Here is a 24,134-nt window from a genome sequence, read left to right on the forward strand (position 1 = left end):
TTCACTCTTATCTGGATCTAGTACTCCTGTGTGAACATAATCATAATATCCCCATCCCAGTTTTAATATGCATTTTCACAACTTCTAAATGCATGAAAATACTACTCTAATGCATGTGGAGTCAAATACTCTGCAGCAAAACAATAATAGCTACAGTTTTATCCATTCAATTTCAATACAGCAGCTGGAACAGTGATAATGCACTGACGAATGTAGCTGTGTGATGCTGTTTAGGAGGAACACGACATCATCAGGCATTTATTAGGTGTTCAGTCAGTGATATCAGATGAAGAAGGTGTTTTTATGACACAATTCATTTCAATGGTAAATTATGAAAACAATTGACAAGGTATGGATATGGTTGGCAGATTTATTTTTGATTCATGAGAACATTTCACCAAAAATCATATTGTATGACCTCTTGATAATGTGTCTCATCAGGACTTCGTCTCTCACTCTTCAGCCGCTTTCCCCTGCAAAAGAATGTGAAAAGCATACAAAAAATAGTCCCTTACCCTTTACCATAATGGGATTTATATAGCTTTTATATGAACCATTTGCTACATTGCAATGTATTATCTGTCTTCTCCTGGACGTTTACTATGGGACTGGCACAATATATGAAAGATTTGGCAACAAATGCTTGTTTTGTGTGATTAGATTTTTTAGTCACATAATTTTTTTAATGGCATTAAATGTAATGGTACCTTGCTACCAAGTTCACGGCTCTTGGCTCTCAACTTGTTGACCTGGGACTCAGAGATGTCGGCACGCTCCTGGGCTTCCTCCAGCTCATGCTGCACCTTCCTGTACCTGGACAGGTGAGTGTTGGACTGCTCCTCCTGTAGGAGTGCAAATACAAAATTCAACAATGTTTGGGCAAAACATGCAAAGTTCAAACTTCTTAAGAATTGTTTACGTTATCACCATCAACATCTTATAAATAAAGAAGGATCATACCAAAAGGACAACAGAAACCTTATAAATAAAGAAGGATCATACCAAAAGGACAACAGAAACCTTATGAATAAAGAAGGATCATACCAAAAGGACAACAGAAACCTTATAAATAAAGAAGGATCATACCAAAAGGACAACAGAAACCTTATAAATAAAGAAGGATCATACCAAAAGGACAACAGAAACCTTATAAATAAAGAAGGATCATACCAAAAGGACAACAGAAACCTTATAAATAAAGAAGGATCGTACCAAAAGGACAACAGAAACCTTATAAATAAAGAAGGATCATACCAAAAGGACAACAGAAACCTTATAAATAAAGAAGGATCATACCAAAAGGACAACAGAAACCCACTACAAGGTAGAAGCTCTCAGTAAACTTGATTCTTGGACTGTACGTTTGCCTTTATTCAGGTTTCATATCATTTGGGTTGTGTTGCATATCCCATTTTGTATTGTGCTTATTTTTTTACTGCAAGCTATACCTTAGATACGATTTAATATGTAAAAAATATATTTCAATCGTTTCTAATAACCATCATTATTTACTAGGCCTATCTATACTATAATAATATATGCCATTGAGCAGATGCTTTAATCTAAAGCAATTAGCAGTCATGTGCGTACATTTTACATATGGGTGGCCCCAACAGGTTCAAACCCACAACCCTTCGCGTTGCAAGCGCCATGGTCTACCGACTGAGCCACACAGGACCACTACTTTACTTTATTTACAGTCTGCTTTACTTAGTAATAACTTAATAATTGTAACAACTTCCTCTGTTACATTATTATTACCTAATAACAAACTTGATTTATTAAGGATTCCTTGAAACAAGTATGTGTAAGTACCTAACACATAATTTAGTTAGTTATTCATTTGTTTGAATATTTTTTAATAAGTACCAAAATGTACTGATTGATATGAAAGTAAAAAAAATATATATATATATTTCATTATGTCCCCATTACTTAAAAAATCTGTCATTGAGTATCATACTCACAGCATCCTCAGCCGCTCTCTTGTAGGCCTTCATTTTTAACTGAAGCCTGTCCACCAGATCCTGCAGCCTGCTCACATTCTTCTTGTCCTCTTCAGTCTGCACAGTTTACAAGAGATTGACATTTCCTGTCAAATGGTCCACTGCAGTATACAATATCTTGTTTTTTATCATCAAGATTCATGGTTGTACCTGGTAGGTGAGCTCTTTGACTCTCCTCTCATATCTGCGAACACCTTTAATGGCTTCAGCTCCACGTTTCTGTTCAGCATCAACTTCACCCTCCAGTTCACGGACCTTACAGATAGGAGTTCCATTTTTATCAGTTAAGGTTCCCTATATAATGTAGCTTGCTCTACATCCGTATATGCTGTAATGTATAGTACATACCCTCGCCTCCAGTTTCTGGAGTTGTTTCTTTCCGCCCTTCATGGCCAGGTTCTCAGCCTCATCCAGACGGTGCTGCAGGTCCTTGACTGTGACCTCCAGGTTCTTCTTCATCCTCTCCAGGTGAGAGCTGGTGTCCTGCTCCTTCTTCAGCTCCTCTGCCATCATGGCAGCCTGCCACCATGGCATTTCATGTAGAAAATGATAGGGATGTTACTAATCGGCAAGTACATTTTGCTGTAAGAGTTTAGATTTATATTAGATGCTATAAGGACTCACATCAGTAATAGCCTTCTTGGCCTTCTCCTCTGCATTTCTTGCTTCTTGGACAGTGTCTTCCATTTCACCTTGGACCTGAGTAAGGTCAACCTCCAGCTTCTTCTTAGTGTTGATGAGGCTGGTATTCTGAATGAATGGGGGGCATTTAATCACATGGCAAAACTTGATTGTACCTCACCCCATTTGTAACTGAGAGAAAATTAATATTTTTTAGGTACCTGAGAGTGCAGCAGTCCAACACGCTCACTGGCATCAACCAGCTCCTGCTCGGCCACTTTGCGGCCTCTCTCTGTCTGCTCGAGGGCAGCCCTCAGTTCTTCAATCTCAGCCATCATCAGGTTATTCCTGCGCTCCACCATGGCTACTTGCTCCTTCATGTCATCTGCGACACGGATGGCGTCGTCAAGTTGCAGTTGGGCATCCTGAGGTTTAGAGGAAAATGTATTTTAACAACATCTAAAGAGAAAGAACAATTCATTTAGGACTCCATACAAAAATAAAGTATACATACCTTGAGTGCTCCCTGGACATTCCTCAGCTGTTTTTGGCTTTCAGCAGCCTGGCGGTTGGCATGACTCAGCTGAATCTCCATCTCATTGAGATCTCCCTCCATCTTCTTTTTGATTCTCAGGGCATCATTCCTGCTCCTGATCTCAGTGTCCAGAGTGCTCTGCATGGAGTCCATCATCCTCTGGCTGTTCCTCTTGATCTGCTCTATCTCCTCATCCTTCTCTGCCAGCTTCCTGTCAACTTCCCCTTTGATCTGGTTGAGCTCCAGCTGTATACGAAGAATCTTGGATTCCTCATGTTCCAGTGTGCCCTAAAGAATTGAATTGAACAATGACCAAAGTAATGTAGGGATCTAGGTATGACATGTATATCATCATGATCACTTTGTTGACATAAAAACTATTGTGGTGTATACCTCTGCTTCCTCTAGTGCAGCCTGGATTTCTGCCTTCTCATTCTCCACTGTCTTCTTTGCCTTATCCAACTCATGGATGCTCTTTCCAGACTCACCGACCAGTTCAGTCAGGTCACAGATCTCCTCTATTGAAATGAAAAAGGGAGAGAAATTAACAACATTATAGATTGGTATCCACACAGCATAAACGGTGCACTGACACTTTTGTAGTTATTTTTATTTCCCCCTACGTTGCAGGTTCTTGTTCTCTCTCTTCAGTGTCTCCAGGTGGTCCAAAGCTTCTTCATAGGAGTTCTTCATCTTGAACAGCTCAGTGCTTAGAGAGCGAGCCTCCTTCAGAGATCCCTCTAGCTCTGCCTGGCCCTCCTCGTACTTCTGCTTCCACTCGGCCAGAACCTGGGAGCACAGTTAAGTAAATTAATACACAAGATTAAATGTATAGATTTTACTGTATTTCATTGACATCTTTGTCAAAACATTACCTTGTCAAAGTTCCTCTGCTTCTTGTCAAGCTGGGCAGCCGAAGCATTAGCTCTCTCCACATCAATCATGAGATCCTCAACTTCACCCAGCAGTCTCTGCTTGGTCTTCTCCAGAGAAGCACACTTGGCGTTTGTTGCTTCAACAGCCTCCTGTGCATCTTGCAGACGCTGGGTAAGCTTTTTCCTGTCAAAAGAAAAAACTCAGATTTTAGCCATTGTAGGTACTTTGGTGAGTATGAAGAGTGGTAGAATATTTTTTAATTACTTGGCATCCTCAAGCTCCTCAGTGCGCTGAATGGCATCGGTCTCATATTTGGATCTCCACTGAGCCACCTCACTGTTGGCCTTGGACAGTGCCCGCTGCAGTTCAGCCTTGGCCTCCTGCTCCTCCTCATACTGCTCCCGAAGCAGATCACAGTCATGGCGGGCTGACTGCACACCATGGGCTAGGGCATTTTTGGCCTAATGGTCAACAGTATGAAAAAAACCCATAAAATTAAGCACTTAAGTCAAATATAACATTTATATGAATCAAAAAGATGCAGTATAGGAGAAGATGGCATTGGACCTTCACTTCCTCTTCAATCTGCCTTTTGAGTTCCTCAATCTGCTGTGTGAATGCTTGCTTGGCCCTGGTCAGCTGGGAAACAAGAGATTCTTTCTCCTCCATCTGACGACCAAGTTCACCTGATTGAGACAGAGAAAGTTGAAAGTTAGCTTTATTGGTATTATGGACAGAAACAACAAACAGAAATACAAACTTTTCATTTTAAACTCACCATTCTCAGTCAGAAGCCTTGCTCTCTGAACATTTATGTCATTAAGTTGGCGGACATGCTCATCATTCTTTGTCTTCAAATCACTCAGTTGATCTTCAAGGGTTCGGCACATTTTCTCTAGATTACCCTATCAACAATGTTAAAGAGGTTATTGAGCCATTCTTCATGCTTTTTGATAAGTGTATTTATACAGTTTAAAAATATATATATTCTGGCAACCATATGATCTCCCACCTTTGCCTTGGCGATAGCTTCCATGTTGCTAGAGAGGTCATCAATCTCCATTTTGAATTCACTCTTCTCCTTCTCCAGCTTCTGCTTGACACGCTGGAGGTTGTCTATTTGTTCTCCCAGTTCTGCCACAGTGTCGGCCTGCTTCTTACGGAGAGCAGCAGCGGTGGCCTCATGCTGCAGGGTGGACTCTTCAAGATCACGACGCAGCTTCTGGAACTCAGCCTCACGCTTCTTGCTCATCTCAATCTGGACAGATGTTGCACCACCAGCCTCTTCAAGCCTTTCACTGATCTCCTCAAGGTCCCTGGAGAGATCAGACCTCTGCTTCTCAACCTTGGCCCGAGCAGCACGTTCAGCCTCAATCTCCTCCTCCAACTCCTCAATACGGGCCTGAATTATACAATGGATTTAAATATTTATTTGCTTAAAACATGCAATTTGGAAGATAGTGCTTCATAATGGGTCTATTTCATTAATCTTATTCATTGTGGCATATTGAACTGACAGATCACCTGGAGTTCTTTGATTTTCTTCTGAAGCTGAGCACCCAATGCCTGCTCATCTTCAATTTTGCTGAGAAGTTGGCTTGTCTCAAAGTCCTTCCTGTTTTGGATAAAACGTATATATTAAAAGATATATCAGGCGATCCCTTCTGAGAGAATGGTTCAACAACTGTTTAGATTTTAAATGTACTTCTTGATCTTCTCATCTGACTGCTGCTTGTCATTCTCCAGGTCCATCAAGGACTCCAGGGCCAGTTTCAGATCTCCTTCAAGCTTCCTCTTGGCTCTCTCAAGGTCCATGCGGACCTTCTTTTCTTGCTCCAGGGAACCCTCCAACTAGACCACACAAGAACAGTTTCACAATCTTAGGTTAACTGTTAATTTATTGTATTTCCTTTGATGGTAATATTAAGCTGTTTTAAGGTTGTCACATCTCTTACTCACATCATCAACTTGCTGTTCAAGCTTGGTCTTGGCTTTGGTCAGAGTGTTGACTTTGTCTTCCTCTGCCTGGAGATCATCAAGGACTTGCTGATGCGCCTCTTGGAGGGCTTTCTTCTCCTTGGTCAACTTGATAATGCTCTCATCTTGAGAAGACATCTCCTCTGTCAGGTTTTTAACCTAAATTGAATGATTTAATATCAAATCATCAATGCTTTGTCTTTTACATTTAAAATGAATACACAACTTCACAACCTATAATAAATGGTAAACCTTATTTTCAGTGGCATGTTTCTCCTTTTCCACTTTGGCCAAGGTGAGCTCCAAGTCATCAATGTCTTTCTTCAGCTCAGAGCACTCGTCCTCCAGTTTCCTTTTCTTGGCAGTCAGCTCAGCATTGAGCTCCTCCTCATCCTCCAGCCTCTCAATTGTCTCTTTGAGTTTGGCTTCCATCTGGATCTTACTCTTGATGAGTCCCTCACATCTTTCCTCAACATCAGAGAGAGTATTCTCTTCCTACAGCAGATACAAGATAAATGAAGCAACACTGGAAATCAAAGGCCAATAAAATGACATTCACAATAATTTTATTAAACAAGTACAAGTTGATAAATTAACTTACAGATGCTATCTGTAGCTGCAGGTCATTCTTTTCCTGCTGCAGAGAAACCATTTTCTCCTCAAGCCCTTTTATCTTGGCCAATGCCTTTGTCAGATCCTCCTTCATTTTCTCAAAGTTTTCCTTCATTGCGGCCATCTCTTTTTCAGTTTCTGCAGATTTTAAAAGAGGCTTGATCTTGAAGTACAGCTTCATCCATGGCCAGTGTTTCACATTCATAAATGAGCGGATGTTGTATTGGATGGAGTAAATTGCTTCTCTGTAAATAATAATCATAAAGTCAAATAAATAGTTTTTGGGTGATTCTCTTCTCTGGCTCAATATAACATGTACATGTTATATTGTACATGTACAATATAACATGTAGCTATAACAATATAACATGTAGCTACCGTCTCGCCATCATCTTGACAAACTCTTTCCTCATGACGTAACCTCTGCAGAGAGCCTGAGTCATGGTCACCAGAGTAGCCAGTTTCTCATCTCGCATCTCCTCTAGAGTACCTAACAGACCAGCTTTGAAGAACACCTATTGGAATATTGATCTTGATTATATTGATAGAAATATAGAACTAGTATTTTTTTTTGATTGAGCTCAACGTTTGTGTTTTTTGTGGGAAAAGTGATTGTGCAGTCTATTGCTGTCACGCTCGTCTGAAGGAGGAGACCAATGCGCAGCGTTGCGAGTGAACATGATGACTTTATTAACTTAAAGCAACCACGAAGAAAACAACAAATGACGATCCGTGAAGTTCTATACTGAATACTACTAACAGCAACAAAGAAACAATAACCCCCAACACAAAGTGAACTCACACAGTATAAATATGGCTCCCAATCAGAGATAACGAGCCGACAGCTGACACTCGTTACCTCCGATTGGGAGTCATACGACTAATCAAGAACAATTAACCAAACATAGAAAATGCACAACCAGAAATCCCCAACATAGAAATACACCCAAACAATGAAACTAAACAACCCTGGCTCAAATATCAAGGTCCGTGGAGCCAGAGTGTCACATTACCCCCTAAAGGTGCGACCTCCGGCGCACCAGCATACAGTCTCGGGGAGGGTCTGGGTGGGCGTCTGTCCCTGGTGGCGGCTCTGGCCCAGGTCGTGGTCCCCACCCCACCTTAGTCACTATCCGCTTCCGTATTCCCTTCCTCGACCACCCCCCAACTAAACCCCACTGGATTAAGGGCGGCACCGGACTACGGGGCAGTACCGGACTAAGGGGCAGTACCTGACTAGATGGCGGATCCTGGCTGGCTGGCTCTGGCGGATCCTGGCGGGACGGCTCTGGCGGATCCTGGCGGGACGGCTCTGGCGGATCCTGGCGGGACGGCTCTGGCGGATCCAGGCTGGACGGCTCTGGCGGAGCCTGGCTGGACGGCTCCTGGCGGATCCTGGCTGGACGGCTCTGGCGGATCCTGGCTGGACGGCTCTGGCGGATCCTGGCTGGACGGCTCTGGCGGATCCTTGCTGGACGGCTCTGGCGGATCCTGGCTGGACGGCTCTGGCGGATCCTGGCTGGACGGCTCTGGCGGATCCTGGCAGGACGGCTCTGGCGGATCCTGGCTGGCTGACGGATCTGGCGGATCCTGGCGGGCTGACGGATCTGGCTGCTCGTGGCTGGCTGACGGATCTGGCTGCTCGTGGCTGGCTGACGGATCTGGCTGCTCGTGGCTGGCTGACGGATCTGGCTGCTCGCGGCTGGCTGACGGGTCTGGCTGCTCATGGCTGGCTGACGGATCTGGTTGCTCGTGGCTGGCTGACGGATCTGGCTGCTCATGGCCGGCTGACGGATCTGGCTGCTCGCGGCTGGCTGACGGATCTGGCTGCTCATGGCTGGCTGGACGGATCTGGCTGCTCATAGCTGGCTGACGGATCTGGCTGCTCATGGCTGGCTGACGGGTCTGGCTGCTCATGGCTGGCGGAAGGCTCTGGCTGATCCTGTCTGACGGAAGGCTCTGGCTGATCCGGTCTGACGGAAGGCTCTGGCTGCTCCTGTCTGGCGGAAGGCTCTGGCTGCTCCTGTCTGGCGGAAGGCTCTGGCTGCTCCTGTCTGGCGGAAGGCTCTGGCTGATCCTGTCTGGCGGAAGGCTCCTGGCTGATCCTGTCTGGCGGAAGGCTCTGGCTGATCCTGTCTGGCGGAGAGCTCTAGCGGCCCCGGTCTGGCGGACGGCTCTGAAGGCTCATGGCAGACGGGCGGCTTTGCAGGCTCAGTACAGACGGGCAGTTCAGACGGCGTTGGGCAGACGGACAGTTCAGACGGCGTTGGGCAGACGGGCAGTTCAGACGGCGTTGGGCAGACGGGCAGTTCAGACGGCGTTGGGCAGCCGGGCAGTTCAGGCGCCGTTGGGCAGACGGGCAGTTCAGACGGCGTTGGGCAGACGGGCAGTTCAGACGGCGTTGGGCAGACGGGCAGTTCAGGCGCCGTTGGGCAGACGGCCAGTTCAGGCCGGCTGGCGACGCACATCGTGGACCTGGTGCGTGGAGTAGGAACAGGCCGGACCGTACCGGGAACACCCACCACTGGCCTTAACTGGGGATCAAGAACGGACCGGACCAGACTGGGAACACACTTCAGTCTCTCATGCCGTGCCACAACAACTTCCCTCCCTCTACTCGCCAATGGCTCCCGTAATCCGATAGCCTTCTCTCCTTTTTCTCCCTGTGGCAGCCTCCTGCTGCCCAGGCGCTCAAGCCATGTGCCCCCAAAAAAATTTTTTGGGGAGTAACCACGGGCTTCCAGCCTCGACTCCGCGCTTCCTCTTCATACCACCTCCTCTCGGCTGCAGCTGCCTCCAGCTCTTCACGAGGGCGGTGATATTCCTCCTCAGACCACCTCCTCTCGGCTGCAGCTGCCTCCAGCTCTTCACGAGGGCGATGATGTTCCTCCGGTTGTGCCCAAGGACCCTTTCCAGCCCGAATCTCCTCCCATGTCCAAAAGTCCTTAGGAGGCATCCATAACTCCTGTGTCCAGACCCCTTGCTCCTGGACGCGCTGCTTGGTCCTTTTTTGGGGGGTTATTCTGTCACGCTCGTCTGAAGGAGGAGACCAATGCGCAGCGTTGCGAGTGAACATGATGACTTTATTAACTTAAAGCAACCACGAAGAAAACAACAAATGACGATCCGTGAAGTTCTATACTGAATACTACTAACAGCAACAAAGAAACAATAACCCCCAACACAAAGTGAACTCACACAGTATAAATATGGCTCCCAATCAGAGATAACGAGCCGACAGCTGACACTCGTTACCTCCGATTGGGAGTCATACGACTAATCAAGAACAATTAACCAAACATAGAAAATGCACAACCAGAAATCCCCAACATAGAAATACACCCAAACAATGAAACTAAACAACCCTGGCTCAAATATCAAGGTCCGTGGAGCCAGAGTGTCACAATTGCTCTACCTTGGTGTGCCCAAACTTGTACTGACTCTTGTCCACATCTATTGATCCCAGGAGCTTCTCTGAAGCCTTCTTGTTGTCAATAAATTGTCCATCAGGGATGACACTTGCATTCAATACTTTGTATCTGAAATAAATAAAAATTACAATACGAAATACATTAGTATTTGATGTGATCATGCCTATGAAAGAAGTACTTGAAAATCTTGTTGGCATTTTCCCTTACTGAACATGAATTACCTCTGCTTGAAGTCACCATAGAGGATTCTGCTGGGGAAGCCCTTTCTGCAGATTCTTATACCTTCCAGCACACCATTACACCTCAGCTGGTGGATGACCAGGAAGTTCTCCATCAGACCTAACGACAAGAAAATAGCATGTTCTACGACTTCCCTCAAGTTAAACAGTACAATAAAGGAGCCTTATTTTTTCATATTCTTTATAAACAATGATTCAAATAATTGACAATGAGTCCAGACCTGGTGTCTTTGATTCATTGGGAATTAAACAGCGCACAAAGTGAGGATGGGTACTCCTCAAGTTGGTCATCAGCTTGCCCAAATTCTCCTGTGGGATTGGAAAATAATGTGAGGTGTGAGATTCTATAATAAACAAAGTTGTGTTTGACACTTTTACATTTCAAGACACATTCTGTAAGATGTCCAGTCATTTCAATTAATGTAATATACCTATGGATTTTGAAGAATATTAATTATGAATAACTTAAAGAGATGATATACAGTACACCTGTTTTACCTTATCATTTCACTGTAAGGTCTACACCTGTTGTATTCGGCGCATGTGACAAATAACTAAATACAAATTATAGTTACCTATTAGCCCCAACAGTTTACATTTTACAAAGTATTACATCGCATTACATCATCGTAATAAAGGATAATAAAAAGGTAGATACCCTGAACAGAGCAGACACAGTCTGGAAGGAACCACCCTTCTTCTTCTTGCCTCCTCCTTTTGCAGCATCTGTTTACACATGTTTTACATGATGTCACTGCCTGAACACTAATATTGACTCACAAATGTACATTATATACAGTGGGTCACTGAAGAATACTGTAATGTATATGTATATAATCATACATAAATCCAGTATACTGAGATTTCCAGTAATACTAATGCTATTAATTTAACTCAAATGACCACTTCTACCGCAATGCTTTATAATTATAAACTATATAGCAAGGGAAGGGGTAGATATAGTCTCCTCTTGTAGTATGAGCAATTCTAGATGCTATGGGATGTACCGTCTGCTTGTGAAGCTGCTGCTCCTACATACAACATAGCCAACAGTTTGACTGAGGACTTCTGGTACAGCTGCACAACGGAGTCGTTCAGGGGGTCCTTGTTCTTGTCCAGCCAGCCTGTGACATTGTAGTCCACAGTACCGGCATAGTGCACCAGGGAAAAGTGGGCCTCAGCTTTGCCTTTTCCAGGTTTAGGCTTCTCAAACGCTTTGGTTTTACCAAGATGCTGGTCATACAGCTTGCTCTTAAAGGTAGTGTCTGAAGCCTTGGGGAACATGCACTCCTCTTCAAGGATGGAGAAGATGCCCATTGGCTGTTGGTGACAAGACGATGTGAAATATTTAACTGATATGCAGACATGCCTGTTACTGTATTGTCTGCTTTCTTAAGATTTCACCTACCTTCTCAATAAGCTCTATGCAGGCAGCCAAGTCCATACCAAAGTCAATGAACGCCCATTCAATTCCCTCTTTCTTGTACTCCTCTTGTTCCAGTACGAACATGTGGTGGTTGAAGAACTGTTGCAGTTTCTCATTGGTGAAGTTGATACAAAGCTGCTCCAAGCTGTTGTACTAATGTTTAAATACAGAAGCGTTGAAAGTCAAAAGTTAGCCAACATGACTGCTAGTTCATATTTTGATCAGCAGATATTGTAAATGCATAATGTCTACTCTGTTTGTTTTGAAGCAGTAGGATAAGCTGAACAGAAACGTGCTGAATTTAGGGTATACAAATACTCACATCAAAGATCTCAAATCCAGCGATGTCCAGCACACCAATGAAGAATTGTCTGGCCTGCTTTGTGTCTAACATCTCATTGATACGAACAACCATCCACAAGAACATTTTCTCATAGACAGATTTACAGAGGGCCATAGTTGAATTGTTCACCTACAGAAAAAAAAGGAAAAAAATTTATCCTGCATAAAATTCACATTCATTTTACTTTTCCCAAATCTCCCTTGTGTACTATAATTGAAAATAGTCTAAAAGATTCTACCTGTGGTACAGTCTGCCCCTTGGTCACCATCTCATTCCCGACTTTCACTCTTGGGTAGCACAGAGCTTTGAGCAAGTCAGCGGAGTTCAGACCCATGAGGTAGGAGATTTTATCAGCCTCTGGTTAGGATAGAAAATGTAATGTGCTCTTTAAACATTATATTTTGTTGATACATTGCTTAAACCTGTAAATTAGGCTATATAAATTAGGCTGGATGAACCTTTAAAATAAACCTAGACTATTTCAAAGGCTTCTAACAGTTGAGTACAGTTGATATTGCAAGAGATAAGATAGGTTAGTTGTCCATTGAGAACCGTATTAAGAGATTTACCCTCAGTGCCATCTGGCTCTGCCTGCTCCTCACGCTGCTTCTGCTTGAACTTCATTGCCCCATGATGCATCACAGAACCAGTCAGCTTGTAGATGCCAATCTTCTCCTCAGCAGTGAAGCCTAAAATGTCAATGGCCGTCTATGGAGAATTTAAGCATTGTTTTCAGTAAAACAATGATACAGATTGTTAAAATGTTCTCTGGAAAAATTTTATGGAATCTTGATGGAATGCAATGTAACTGACTGTCATGCTTTATTAAAGTATAAGCTACGATATCAGCTAACATGTGTTTTCGAAGGCATACCATCACGATACAAGTTGCTTTTGAAGTACTTTTTAGAAATGTTCATGTTTTTTAGAGAAACAATGGCTTCCAATATTCTGTTATTTTATATAATTATATTTTTCCTACAACTTACATCGGTGGCGATGAACTCCTCTGTATCATCAATACTCTTGACAGCTATTTCACCCTGACTGATCATGGGATAGTCATAGGGGTTGGTGGTGATCAGAAGTGCCTCTGGAATACAATAATGAATACATAATTAGAAAAAGAATATTTAGCACAGTTACTATTACTAATGTATAATGTATGTACTGTTGACCTTATGCATTCCATGTCATATTTCTGTATTTGTCTCTCACCCAGCAATTGTGGCTGGTGTCCAGTCATGAGCTGATAGAAGATGTGGTAGCTTCTCTCAGCAGACAGCTGGAATGTCACTCGTGACTTCTCCAGCAGATCTGTAGCATACGTTTTTGTATGAGCAGGAGTCTTTTACATGTGTCAATCACAACTGGATAAAGATACACTGATCATGAGGCACTTACATGTTTCAATATCAGCAGAGGCCAACTTTCCAGTTGTTCCAAAATGGATTCTGATGAACTTACCCTAAAAGGTTCATTAGATATCCATCAGTATATTACCCTTCATAACCAAGAAAGCTCACAAATGCAAAAAATCATTTTTATACTTACAAAGCGTGAGGAGTTGTCATTTCTCACGGTCTTTGCATTACCATAGGCCTCCAGTAGGGGGTTAGCTGCAATGATTTGATCCTCCAGCGACCCCTAGAGATGTCATCACATTTAGTCATGTTTTGAAGATGCGTACATACTGGATCTTTGATTCATACAACCCCCTTAAACTAGATCTGTAAGGCTACAGTAATGTTTCTGACCTTTATTTTCCCAGAAGTAGCAGCTGCTGCTTGTTCTTTCTTGCCTCCAGCCACTGCGATTGTCGCAAAGTACTGGATGACACGTTTGGTGTTGACAGTCTTTCCTGCACCAGATTCTCCACTGGGGGTAGACAGAGATTAGTTTTACTCTTATCAGTCTTTTTTTCAATAATCTCACATACTTTTTAAAAACTAAACTGCAATACTGCTGAACATCCATCAGTGAGCTAGTCGTAAAGTTAATTGTGTTTTGTAACCATAATCTTACCCTCATTTACTCATTGATTTGGACTTACGTGATCAGAATTGACTGGTTCTCTTGGTCTGAAAATGGAAAGGCAAGTGCGAATCAGTTTCAAATGTATTTTACAAATCTGTACATTGTCATTTTAGTAGCATGGTATTTAGTATTTGTGTACCGGTGAGCATGTGCTGATAGGCATTATCAGAGATGGAGAAGATGTGGGGTGGAGCCTCAATTCTCTTTTTGCCTCTGTAAGCATTCACAACTACAGAGTCGTACACTGGGAGCCACTTGTAGGGGTTCACAGTGACACAGAACAACCCAGAGTAGGTCTGTAATAGAGGAGAATAATGTTTGTTAACATTTCAACATATATATATATACACATATTTGCAAGGGAAAAAAACATATGGTGGATTGGAAGTGATGCAGACAATTACATTGATGGAAGTTACAATCTATCTGCAATATTAAAGCTGATCTACTCACCCCCCCCACCCCCCCAAAAAAAAATATTACAAATTTATGTATTGACTGCTAGATTGTTTTTGCTTCATACTCACATAGATCATCCATGCTGCGTAACGCTCTTTGAGGTTATACAGCACAGTGGGCTCATTGAGGTGGGTCATCATGGCCATGTCCTCAATTTTATCGTACTTTGGAGGGTTCATGGGGTGGATATCATCCTCCTTTACAGTGAGAACCTGTGACAGGAATAACATTTTGTAAATGACTGGTTACTCAAACAATTAGATGATGGTTTTAATTAACTCCTATCACAGTTTTGAGCTTAGAAAACAGCATAGCCATCACTGCATTAGAATCTGTCAATAAAATATTTTTCACTGCCATATTTTCCATCCTACAGAATTCTCACTGTTGTAGACATCTACTTACTTTGTTACACAGTGTTTTGACAGTGGCTTTGCCACCCTCTCTACTCTGGAGAACTCCTTTGAGGTACATCTCTTTGGGCTCAACCACAAAGAAAGCTGTTTTGGCATCAAAGGGAGCGGTCTGGGCTTCAAGCCTCTCCCTTTCCGGCTTTCGGAGGTAGATGGCCGCCGGGCCAAATGCCGCCATCTCTGCGTCCGTGCTCATGATTACCCTGTACCAAGAAAAGACAGAGCTACTTTATCTACAATGACAAATACCAATGCTAATCATTATCTTCCACAAACAAGAATCTTAATGATTTTTAGATCTTGGTGATAAAGTCACATGTTCTTAATTACACTACATTTATCTGAAAATCTTTATGATATGTAATGAACTCTTTATACAATTTTATCGACAAGATCCAGTTAAGCATCTTCCTTCAACTTATCTTGGTAAAGGCTATATTTTGTATTAAACAATTGAAGTGCTCCCCAGTCAGTGTTTCCCCATACTAACATTGTACATGTCAGATACAGTTAACACAATGTACCTATTTTTTGCCCAAGTTCGTAGGATGTTGCTGGGACCAAGTTGGTAAGATGTTGATAACTTGAAAAGAAAGACTTTTGTCAGTTTTCAATACAATTATTATTATTTATTTTTTAAAGGCACTTGTCTTTTCCTGCTAGCGCTGACTTTGCTGATAAATACTTTGTTGAGGTAAAATGTACTTTCTACGATTGTGATGTGTTTTTGTCTCACCTGGCTATCTTAAGATGAATGCACTAATTGTAAGTCGCTCTGGAAAAGAGCGTCTGCTAAATGACTAAAATGTAAAATGTAAATATACACAATTGGAATTAGTACAAAATGAATCATCTGTGATTGCAGGAGTTTTTTCCATAAGTAAACCAGACAAAAATATTTATCTTGAAAAACAAATAAGCATCTGGTAAATCATTACGAGAGCTGTGGCATTTACTCACCTTTGCTGGGGGGCCTTCAGTCAGTCCAAGGGTGGTCTTAGATGGCTTCTTTTATAGAGAGATTTGTGTTCACTCAGCAGAAGCAGCCCTCCCTTTTGGGACATGTACGTTTTTCTTAATTTGGTCATGTACGTCTGCCCCTTCTCACTTCAGCATCCTTACTTGTCGTGTCACTGTTTATATGGGAACTAATAGTGTTAGCAGTGTTGTCTAGAACCTGTACAACATAGCTAATTGTATTCCCAAATAAGTTTTGGTTACAATTGTAAGCCTGTTTTCTAATGATGCACATAATGATGAATGGAATTTGCTAAGAGGGTGTTATAGAGGATATTTGAAGATCTTACATATGTCAAAACTTGTCAAATTGGTGCAGACTGTCATTTTTCTGACCCTCATCTTTAGTGATATGACAGTGTTGAATTGTAATAATGTTAAAATGTTTGCTAAACATCACAATGGTTAAGATAAGGATAGATACCAAAAGGTCTGTCACCTCAGCTGTGGTTGTTTTGTCTCTCACCGGCGTAAGAATGGTGCTAAGAATGGTGCCACATGTCAAGTGCTGTAACAGCCGGAGGCTTGTTCATTTAAATAGAATAGTTGACAGTCTTTAAAAAGATGGTATTGTGCTATTTGATAACAAAATAAGAAGATGCATTGTTTTTCCAGTTTATTGTGTATAAAGTACCTTGAATCAAATACGCATCTCCAATAAGTAGTAGTTTTCACTGGGTATAAATGGAATATCCAAAGGATCATCACAAACTGACCTTTATGGAAGACATTGTCTCCTGAGATCAACTGATGCCAATTATGCTCTCATACCATATGCTATTTCCAAATGGGGACAGTATCTTAAGTATTCTTTAGTGGTCCCACATGTGATAAAGTTGCAATTCAAATGTGATACACAATATCTTTGGCTTCCCCTTAGGTTCTTATTAGGACATAAAATAAATATAGCCTCTTGCTCATTCATGCAGACATTACTGAGATTGTTGACAAATGCAGTGAGCCTCACTGTATGTAAGTGTCATTTAAATTTCAACCTTTCAGCTTCCAGCTGCAGAGAACCTTAATGTAGGCTCACACTCTCAGATTGCGCTGCAGCCACTTCAGGTTCAGAAAAATATAGAGTTGAAGTCGGAAGTTTACATACACCTTAGTCAAATACATTTAAACTCAGTTTTTCACAATTCCTGACATTTAATCCTAGTAAAAATTCCCTGTCTTAGGTCAGTTAGGTCACCACTTTATTTTAAGAATGTGAATTGTCAGAATAATAGCAGAGAGAATGATTTATTTCAGCTTTTATTTCTTTCATCACATTCCCAGTGGGTCAGAAGTTTACATACACTCAATTAGTATTTGGTAGCATTGCCTTTAAATGGTTTAACTTGGGTCAAATGTTTCGGGTAGCCTTCCACAAGCTTCCCACAATAGATTGGGTGAATTTTGTCCCATTCCTCCTGACAGAGCTGGTGTAACGGAGTCAGGTTTGTAGGCCTCCTTGCTCGCACACACTTTTTCAGTTCTGCCCACACATTTTCTATAGGATTGAGGTCAGGGCTTTGTGATGGCCACTCCAATACCTTGACTTTGTTGTCCTTAAGCCATTTTTCCACAACTTTGGAAGTATGATTGGGGTCATTGTCCATTTGGAAGACCCATTTGCGACCAAGCTTTAACTTCCTGACTGATGTCTTGAGATGTTGCTTCAATATATCCACATAAGTTTCCTTCCTCATGATGCTATCTATTTTGTGAAGTGCACCATAATGACACCGTGAAGTGCACGGTGTCATTATGGCCAAACAGTTTTATTTTTGTTTCATCAGACCAGAGGACATTTCTCCAAAAAGTACGATCTTTGTCCCCATGTGCAGTTGCAAAACGTAGTCTGGCTTTTTTATGGTGGTTTTGGAGCAGTGGCTTCTTCCTTGCTGAGCGGCCTTTCAGGTTATGTCGATATAGGACTCTTTTTACTGTGGATATAGATACTTTTGTACCTGTTTCCTCCAGCATCTTCACAAGGTCCTTTGCTGTTGTTCTGGGATTGATTTGCACTTTTCACACCAAAGTACGTTCATCTCTAGTTTGTTAACAAGACATTTGTGGAATGGTTGAAAAACAAGTTTTAATGACTCCAACCTAAGTGTATGTAAACTTTCGACTTCAACTGTACATATTTGTATAGATATTGTCATTCAAATAATTCACTTTTTTAAAAATTAGGATATACACTGAGTATACTAAACATTAGGAACACCTACTACCATACCCCGTTCAAAGGCACTTAAATCTTTTGTATTCCCCATTCTCCCTATGAATGGCACACATACATAATCCATGTCTCAATTGTCTCAAGGCTTAAAAATCCTTCTTCACCTGTCTCCTCCCCTTCATCTACACTGATTGAAGTGGATTTAACAAGTGACATCAGTAAGGGATCATAGCATTCACCTGGATTCACCTGGTCAGTCTATGTAATGGAAAGGTCAGGTGTTCCTAATGTTTTGTATACTCAGTGTATAATAATAATATAATAATGTATGATGAATTTATTTACTTTGAAGCTTGGAAGGAGGCAGTTATTTCAATTATGTCACGATCGTCGTTAAGAGAGGAGGACCAAGGCGCAGCGTGATGAACGAACATGTTTATTTATCATTAGCGATAAACACGGACAGTAAACAAAAACAACAAACGACTCGTAACGTCCTAGGTAACATAGACCAACACGGAACAAGAACCCACAAACACAAAGGGAAAAACAGACAGTTTAAATATAGCTCCCAATCAGAGACAACCAGCCACAGCTGACACTCGTTGCCTCTGATTGGTAGTCACTCAGGCCAACATAGAAATAAACAAACTAGAACTCCCAACATAGAATTACACCACATAGAACAAACACACCCTGGCTCAACATATAGAGTCCCAGCGCCAGGGTGTGACAGTACCCCCCCCTAAAGGCGCGGACTGCGACCGCGCCTCAACCAGAGCAAAACAGGGGGAGGGCTGGGTGGGCATTCCTCCTCGGCGGCGGTTCTGGCTCCGGGCTTGCCCACCACCCTCCAATAATCCCCCCATAACGCCCCTGGTCCGGTCTGGCCCCGCTGGCTGGAGCTGAACTGGACGTAGTATGAGCGGATAGCTTCAGCTCCGTTGTGGAGCAGTTGACCGGTACCTGATTAGGCACCGGTGACCCAGGCACGGGTTGTGCCGGACTGACGACGCGCACCCCTGGCTTGGTGCGTGAGGCAGGAACGGACCGGACCGGGCTGACGATGCGCACCCCTGGCTTGGTGTGTGGAGCAGCAACGGGCCGGACCGGGCTGACGATACGCACCCCTGGCTTGGTGCGTGGAGCAGGAACGGGCCGGACCGGGCTGACGATACGCACCCCTGGCTTGGTGCGTGGAGCAGGAACGGACCGGACCGGGCTGACGATGCGCACCCCTGGCTTGGTGCGTGGAGCCGGAACGGGCCGGACCAGGCTGGCGACGCACACCGTAGGCTTGGTGCGTGGTGCAGGGACAGGCCGGACCGGGCTGGCGACGCACACCGTAGGCTTGGTGCGTGGAGCAGGGACAGGCCGGCCCGGCTGGCGACGCACACCGTAGGCTTGGTGCGTGGAGCAGGGACAGGCCGGGCCGGGCTGTGGAGACGGATAGGAGACCTGGAGTGAAGAGCTGCCACAACCCGTCCTGGCTGAATGCCTACCTTCACACACTCTGTGTGAGGCATCAGCACAGGACGTACAGGACTGTGTACCCGTACTGGCATAACAGCACGTGACACTGGCGCAGGATATCCGGGACCGAGGAGTGGCACTGGAGGCCACGAGCGCTGAGCCGGCACACTCCGTCCTGGCTGCATGCCCACCTTCGCACAACACGTGCGGGGTGCTCGCACAGGACGTACCGGACTATGCCGGACCACTCGTGGCACAGTACGCAGCTCCGCATACCCCGGAACCTGACCAGTCTCATGCTGCCATGCCTGAGTACGGGGAGTTGGCTCTGCTCTCCATCCAGGCTCCGCCAACCTGCCTTCTGGCCCCCCAAACCCGGTGGCCTCCTCTCCAAATCGCCCTGTGGCAGCCTCCTGCTGCCCAGCCGCCCATGCCGTGTGCCCCCCCAAAACATTTTTTTTGGGGTGCCTCTCGTCCGTCTGACGATGACACTGCTGACGCCGCTGCTCCTCTCTCGCCAGGGCCTTAATCCTAGCCCATGGCCCTTTGCCCCCGAGCATGTCCTCCCAGGACCACGATTTGCCCACCTGGGCCATCGCCAACCTCTCCATCTCCTTTCCCGGCGCTTCCTCCCATGTCCAGTCTGCCTGCTCCTGGACACGCTGCTTGGTCCTTGTATGGTGGGTTCTTCTGTCACGATCGTCGTTAAGAGAGGAGGACCAAGGCGCAGCATGATGAACGAACATGTTTATTTATCATTAGCGATAAACACGGACAGTAAACAAAAACAACAAACGACTCGTAACGTCCTAGGTAACATAGACCAACACGGAACAAGAACCCACAAACACAAAGGGAAAAACAGACAGTTTAAATATGGCTCCCAATCAGAGACAACCAGCCACAGCTGACACTCGTTGCCTCTGATTGGGAGTCACTCAGGCCAACATAGAAATAAACAAACTAGAACTCCCAACATAGAATTACACCACATAGAACGAACACACCCTGGCTCAACATATAGAGTCCCAGCGCCAGGGTGTGACAAATTATTGTTGTTTATTGGTTTATTTATGTTCATAGCGGTGTGCAGATGAACCTGTATTTGTAATTATAGAACACATTTATAGTATATATTTCAATTGAATGTTATTTGCACTATAAGCACATTAAACAAAGTGTATGCCTTTTGAAAATGTGGGGCAGTGTTTTTAAAGGGCAGAGTTTACATACTGCTAATACTTAACAATGATTATGATAAAAATGTAGCGTCTTAATTATTTAATAATAAAACATATTCATGATTTATTAGCTTATTAATATAGGCCTAGCATGAATCAAATACATTATGTATTATTAACATGTTAAACATAATATAGTATTAGCATTCTCTACTCCAAACACATAACTGACCAGAACAAGAAGAAAAAGTATTAGCTAACAGTGTGTCCATTGTTATATTGACTATATGACAAAGCTATTCAAACATGCCAGAGGTCATATGGCAGCTAAAGCCAGCAGCTGATATTTCTTACATTATGAAATCTGTCAGCTCAAAGCAGCCTTAGCCCACAGCTGCAGTCGCCAGTGTGTGTGTGTGTGTGTGGGTGTGCACGTGTGTGCACGTGCGTGTGCATGTGTGTGGGGGAGTTGTAGGAGTGAGAAAGAAAGCACAGTACAGACTCCAAGGTCGGGTAGTTTATGGTATTTGCTACTTTCTACAGGTAAATGCTAACATGTGGGGAGAAGGGTTTGTGGTGCTGAAGACATCAAGACGTGGTGAGTTAATGAATCAAACATAACCATATTGGTCAAAATTGTAGATATCAAGCCAGATAAAATAAAATGGTTCTCAGAAGCGAACATGGGGCGTTGTAAATTCAGAGTTGGGTTTACAAATTCGACTTGAATAGTTCATACAGCAATATAAGCCTTAGACACTTCTGTGGATTTAGATCAAGGACTGTTAGCAGGTCAAATATCTATTTTGAGCAAGTGGTGAACCATGATTTCATTGCACATTAGCTCCTTTGCACTCATTTCACATGTAGCCAACAAGGAATCAGATGGACTCATGGTGGACTAAATTTGTCTTCTGAGAAATATTAGGTGTGGCATTATGATTAAGACTTATTAATGTGCAGAATATTTAATAGATCCTTGCAGATTCCCAAGGAGTGCTATTTTTGTTTAGCAATTTCAAATACTTAATATGTAATAGTAACACTAGTTAATACAGTGTTTCATGATGTGAGATGTTCAAAACATAATAGTTAAGGTGTTTATTTTTTATTTTTTTATTTTTTTAAGGTGTTGCTCCAGTGGTCATTGGTCAATCAAGACACCTCTCTTTTCATAATTCTATATTGTTCATGTCAACAATATAGTATAACAACAATATTTGTTGTTTTGATGGAATAAACCATAAAGACAAAGGCATATGTCGCAGGTGTGACGTGTTTGCATGCAATCTAGAATTTCTATTGGATAATTGAGTCATGTGATTTGGATTCCGTGTATTTAAACCCCCCTGTTTTTGTGTTCTAGGAGGCCGCCCACAGGAGGTGAATGCAGTCCGGAGGCATGGTGGAGCTCAGGTTTTCCTAGTGCATGTAGGGCTTTGTTTGGTGAGTGCATGGCTAATGGAGGTTATTTAAGATGAAATGGAAGTCTTAAGAAGCTTTTTCATGCTCCCCCACGATTGGGATTTCCTAATGCATTGAGCCTCACTGTAATGTAAGTGTGAGGTACCTTTCACCATCCAGCTGTAGAGCACCCTAGGCTCAAACTCAGTGATGTCTGCACATTTTGGGTTGGGAAGTATGTGAATTGTTGTTTCTCCTGGTGATTTTGTTTTCAGCAGTGTGCAGTTGAATCTGTACATGAACAGTAACTATATATTCAAGGAGCTGTTTTAAGGGGTTAGATATGCTAAGAAAAACACCAATGCTAAAAGAGCAGTTCTTTCACTGATATATAGTTGTGATAAAATGTAATATTTTTGTAATAGAATCACAGCAAAATATTAACTGTTAGCAATTTTTTTTTTTTTACTTTAATAGCTCTGTTCCAACTTGACAGCTAACGTAAACAGCTGATCTTCCCTGCAATGTGAAGTACATCTTTGTTCATCCAAAGGAGCGAGAGAGAGAGAGAGGGGGAGACAGAGAATATATATTTAAGCGTCTGTGTAGACCTATGTGCATCTGGAGCTGATATGGTAGTGAGAGAGAGCATAACACAGACTACCACAGGTACTAAGATGAGGAATACATTTGGTGTGTGGAAGACTGTCAGCATCAGGTGACGGTGAGTAGCATAATACCCACAGTCAGAAAGACATGTCTGTTATCATCATGTCTAAATACAGCATGAAGACAATTGTCCAGATAGTATAGATTCCAGTTTGCTGTATGACCACTGGTGACTATAGAGTACATCCAATGATGAACAGACTGTAGTCACTCCTCATTTATATGCATGATATATGGTTGCATTAATGGGATCACACACATTTCAACTTTCTACTGTCCAAGAGTAAGCTATGAGCTACTAATACATGAATCCAGTCTATTGGTTCTAAGAGTTTTACAGTAACTGTAAGTTCACTCATGAAAAAATCCATTGAAATTGAAAGTTACAATTGGAATGATATATTATATTTTTTTTAAGTGGATGTTGTGATGTCATGTTGTGATGCTTGTCAATAAATAAACACGCATTTTGATTCATGTGTTATTGTTTGTTTATTGTTGATACAGTCCACTTGATACAGTCCAGCCTGGGTGCCAGTCGGTTTTAGTCAATATGTGGTATTGTTTGACAGGACAATGATGAGTGCATTGTTGAATGCATAAAAGGACTGCACAGTAAGTGTGGCAATCGTGAGTTTGGAAACTTCTAGCATCTTCCACTGGTCTTAGCATGCAAGGCACTGTCCAAGTATTTCAATATAACGCCAACGAGGGATCATATTCAAGTCTTTCTCCACTAGAATCACAGGGTTTCATGTGATATGTTTGGATCATAGTCAATAAAAGTGTAACACTTACAGACTATTCATATATACAGATACATTTGATGTTTAGAGGCGCTGTGACACATTTCTTGATCTGTTTTTTAATGGTAATCTTGCAGTTTGCCTGAGTAATCACTGCTTGCAAAGAATTCCAAGTTGACTTCAAGAAAAGATCCAAGATGATCCTGTTTACATTTATCTTAACATAATAATGTTCACAACAGCTGATCTAATCCATCTTTGAGAATTCCACAGAGAACAATCTATTATCCTAGCTACGTGAAGACAAAGAGCGCAGTCTGTGTTGTATGTCAAGTGTCAGGATCCCATATCTATCTATCAAATAAACCCTGTGTGTCATTTAATCCCTATGTGTGGGAGTACAGCCTTAGATCTGTCATATGGTCTCCAGAGTAGCCTATACAGAAAATAGCCTGTTTGGATCCAATGGTGTGGGACAGAGGATTGTAAAAGAGGAAAG

General features: G+C 42.8%; 1 protein-coding gene and 1 long non-coding RNA gene across 2 annotated transcripts; one reads left to right on the plus strand and one right to left on the minus strand.

The window, feature by feature from the left end:
- Positions 1-356: 356 nt before the first annotated feature.
- LOC121575086 (myosin heavy chain, fast skeletal muscle-like) lies at positions 357-15,971 on the minus strand. The gene is made up of 41 exons (XM_041887914.2): positions 15,936-15,971; positions 15,500-15,558; positions 14,968-15,178; positions 14,631-14,774; positions 14,243-14,399; positions 14,120-14,147; positions 13,824-13,944; positions 13,621-13,713; positions 13,471-13,534; positions 13,285-13,383; positions 13,056-13,159; positions 12,636-12,774; positions 12,305-12,423; positions 12,046-12,195; positions 11,706-11,876; positions 11,305-11,617; positions 10,956-11,023; positions 10,519-10,606; positions 10,280-10,397; positions 10,043-10,166; positions 7,006-7,142; positions 6,617-6,872; positions 6,268-6,510; positions 5,998-6,174; positions 5,744-5,889; positions 5,563-5,653; positions 5,051-5,440; positions 4,817-4,943; positions 4,606-4,724; positions 4,303-4,499; positions 4,038-4,221; positions 3,786-3,951; positions 3,556-3,680; positions 3,142-3,450; positions 2,849-3,052; positions 2,631-2,756; positions 2,355-2,525; positions 2,157-2,261; positions 1,968-2,063; positions 708-842; positions 357-473 (listed from the first exon to the last, which is right to left on the minus strand). Exons 3-41 carry the CDS (start codon positions 15,169-15,171, stop codon positions 453-455), a joined length of 5,829 nt encoding a protein of 1,942 aa, XP_041743848.2. The 5' UTR covers positions 15,172-15,178; positions 15,500-15,558; positions 15,936-15,971; the 3' UTR covers positions 357-452.
- A 5,365-nt stretch (positions 15,972-21,336) lies between these two features.
- On the plus strand, positions 21,337-23,197 carry LOC121575885. Its single transcript, XR_006002392.2, has 3 exons — positions 21,337-21,414; positions 22,183-22,262; positions 22,698-23,197. It is a non-coding gene; the product is annotated as an uncharacterized LOC121575885 (long non-coding RNA).
- The last annotated feature ends 937 nt before the right edge of the window (positions 23,198-24,134 follow it).

Source organism: Coregonus clupeaformis, chromosome 10 (genome assembly GCF_020615455.1).
Source record: "Coregonus clupeaformis isolate EN_2021a chromosome 10, ASM2061545v1, whole genome shotgun sequence".
In the NCBI taxonomy this organism is placed as follows: domain Eukaryota; kingdom Metazoa; phylum Chordata; class Actinopteri; order Salmoniformes; family Salmonidae; genus Coregonus; species Coregonus clupeaformis.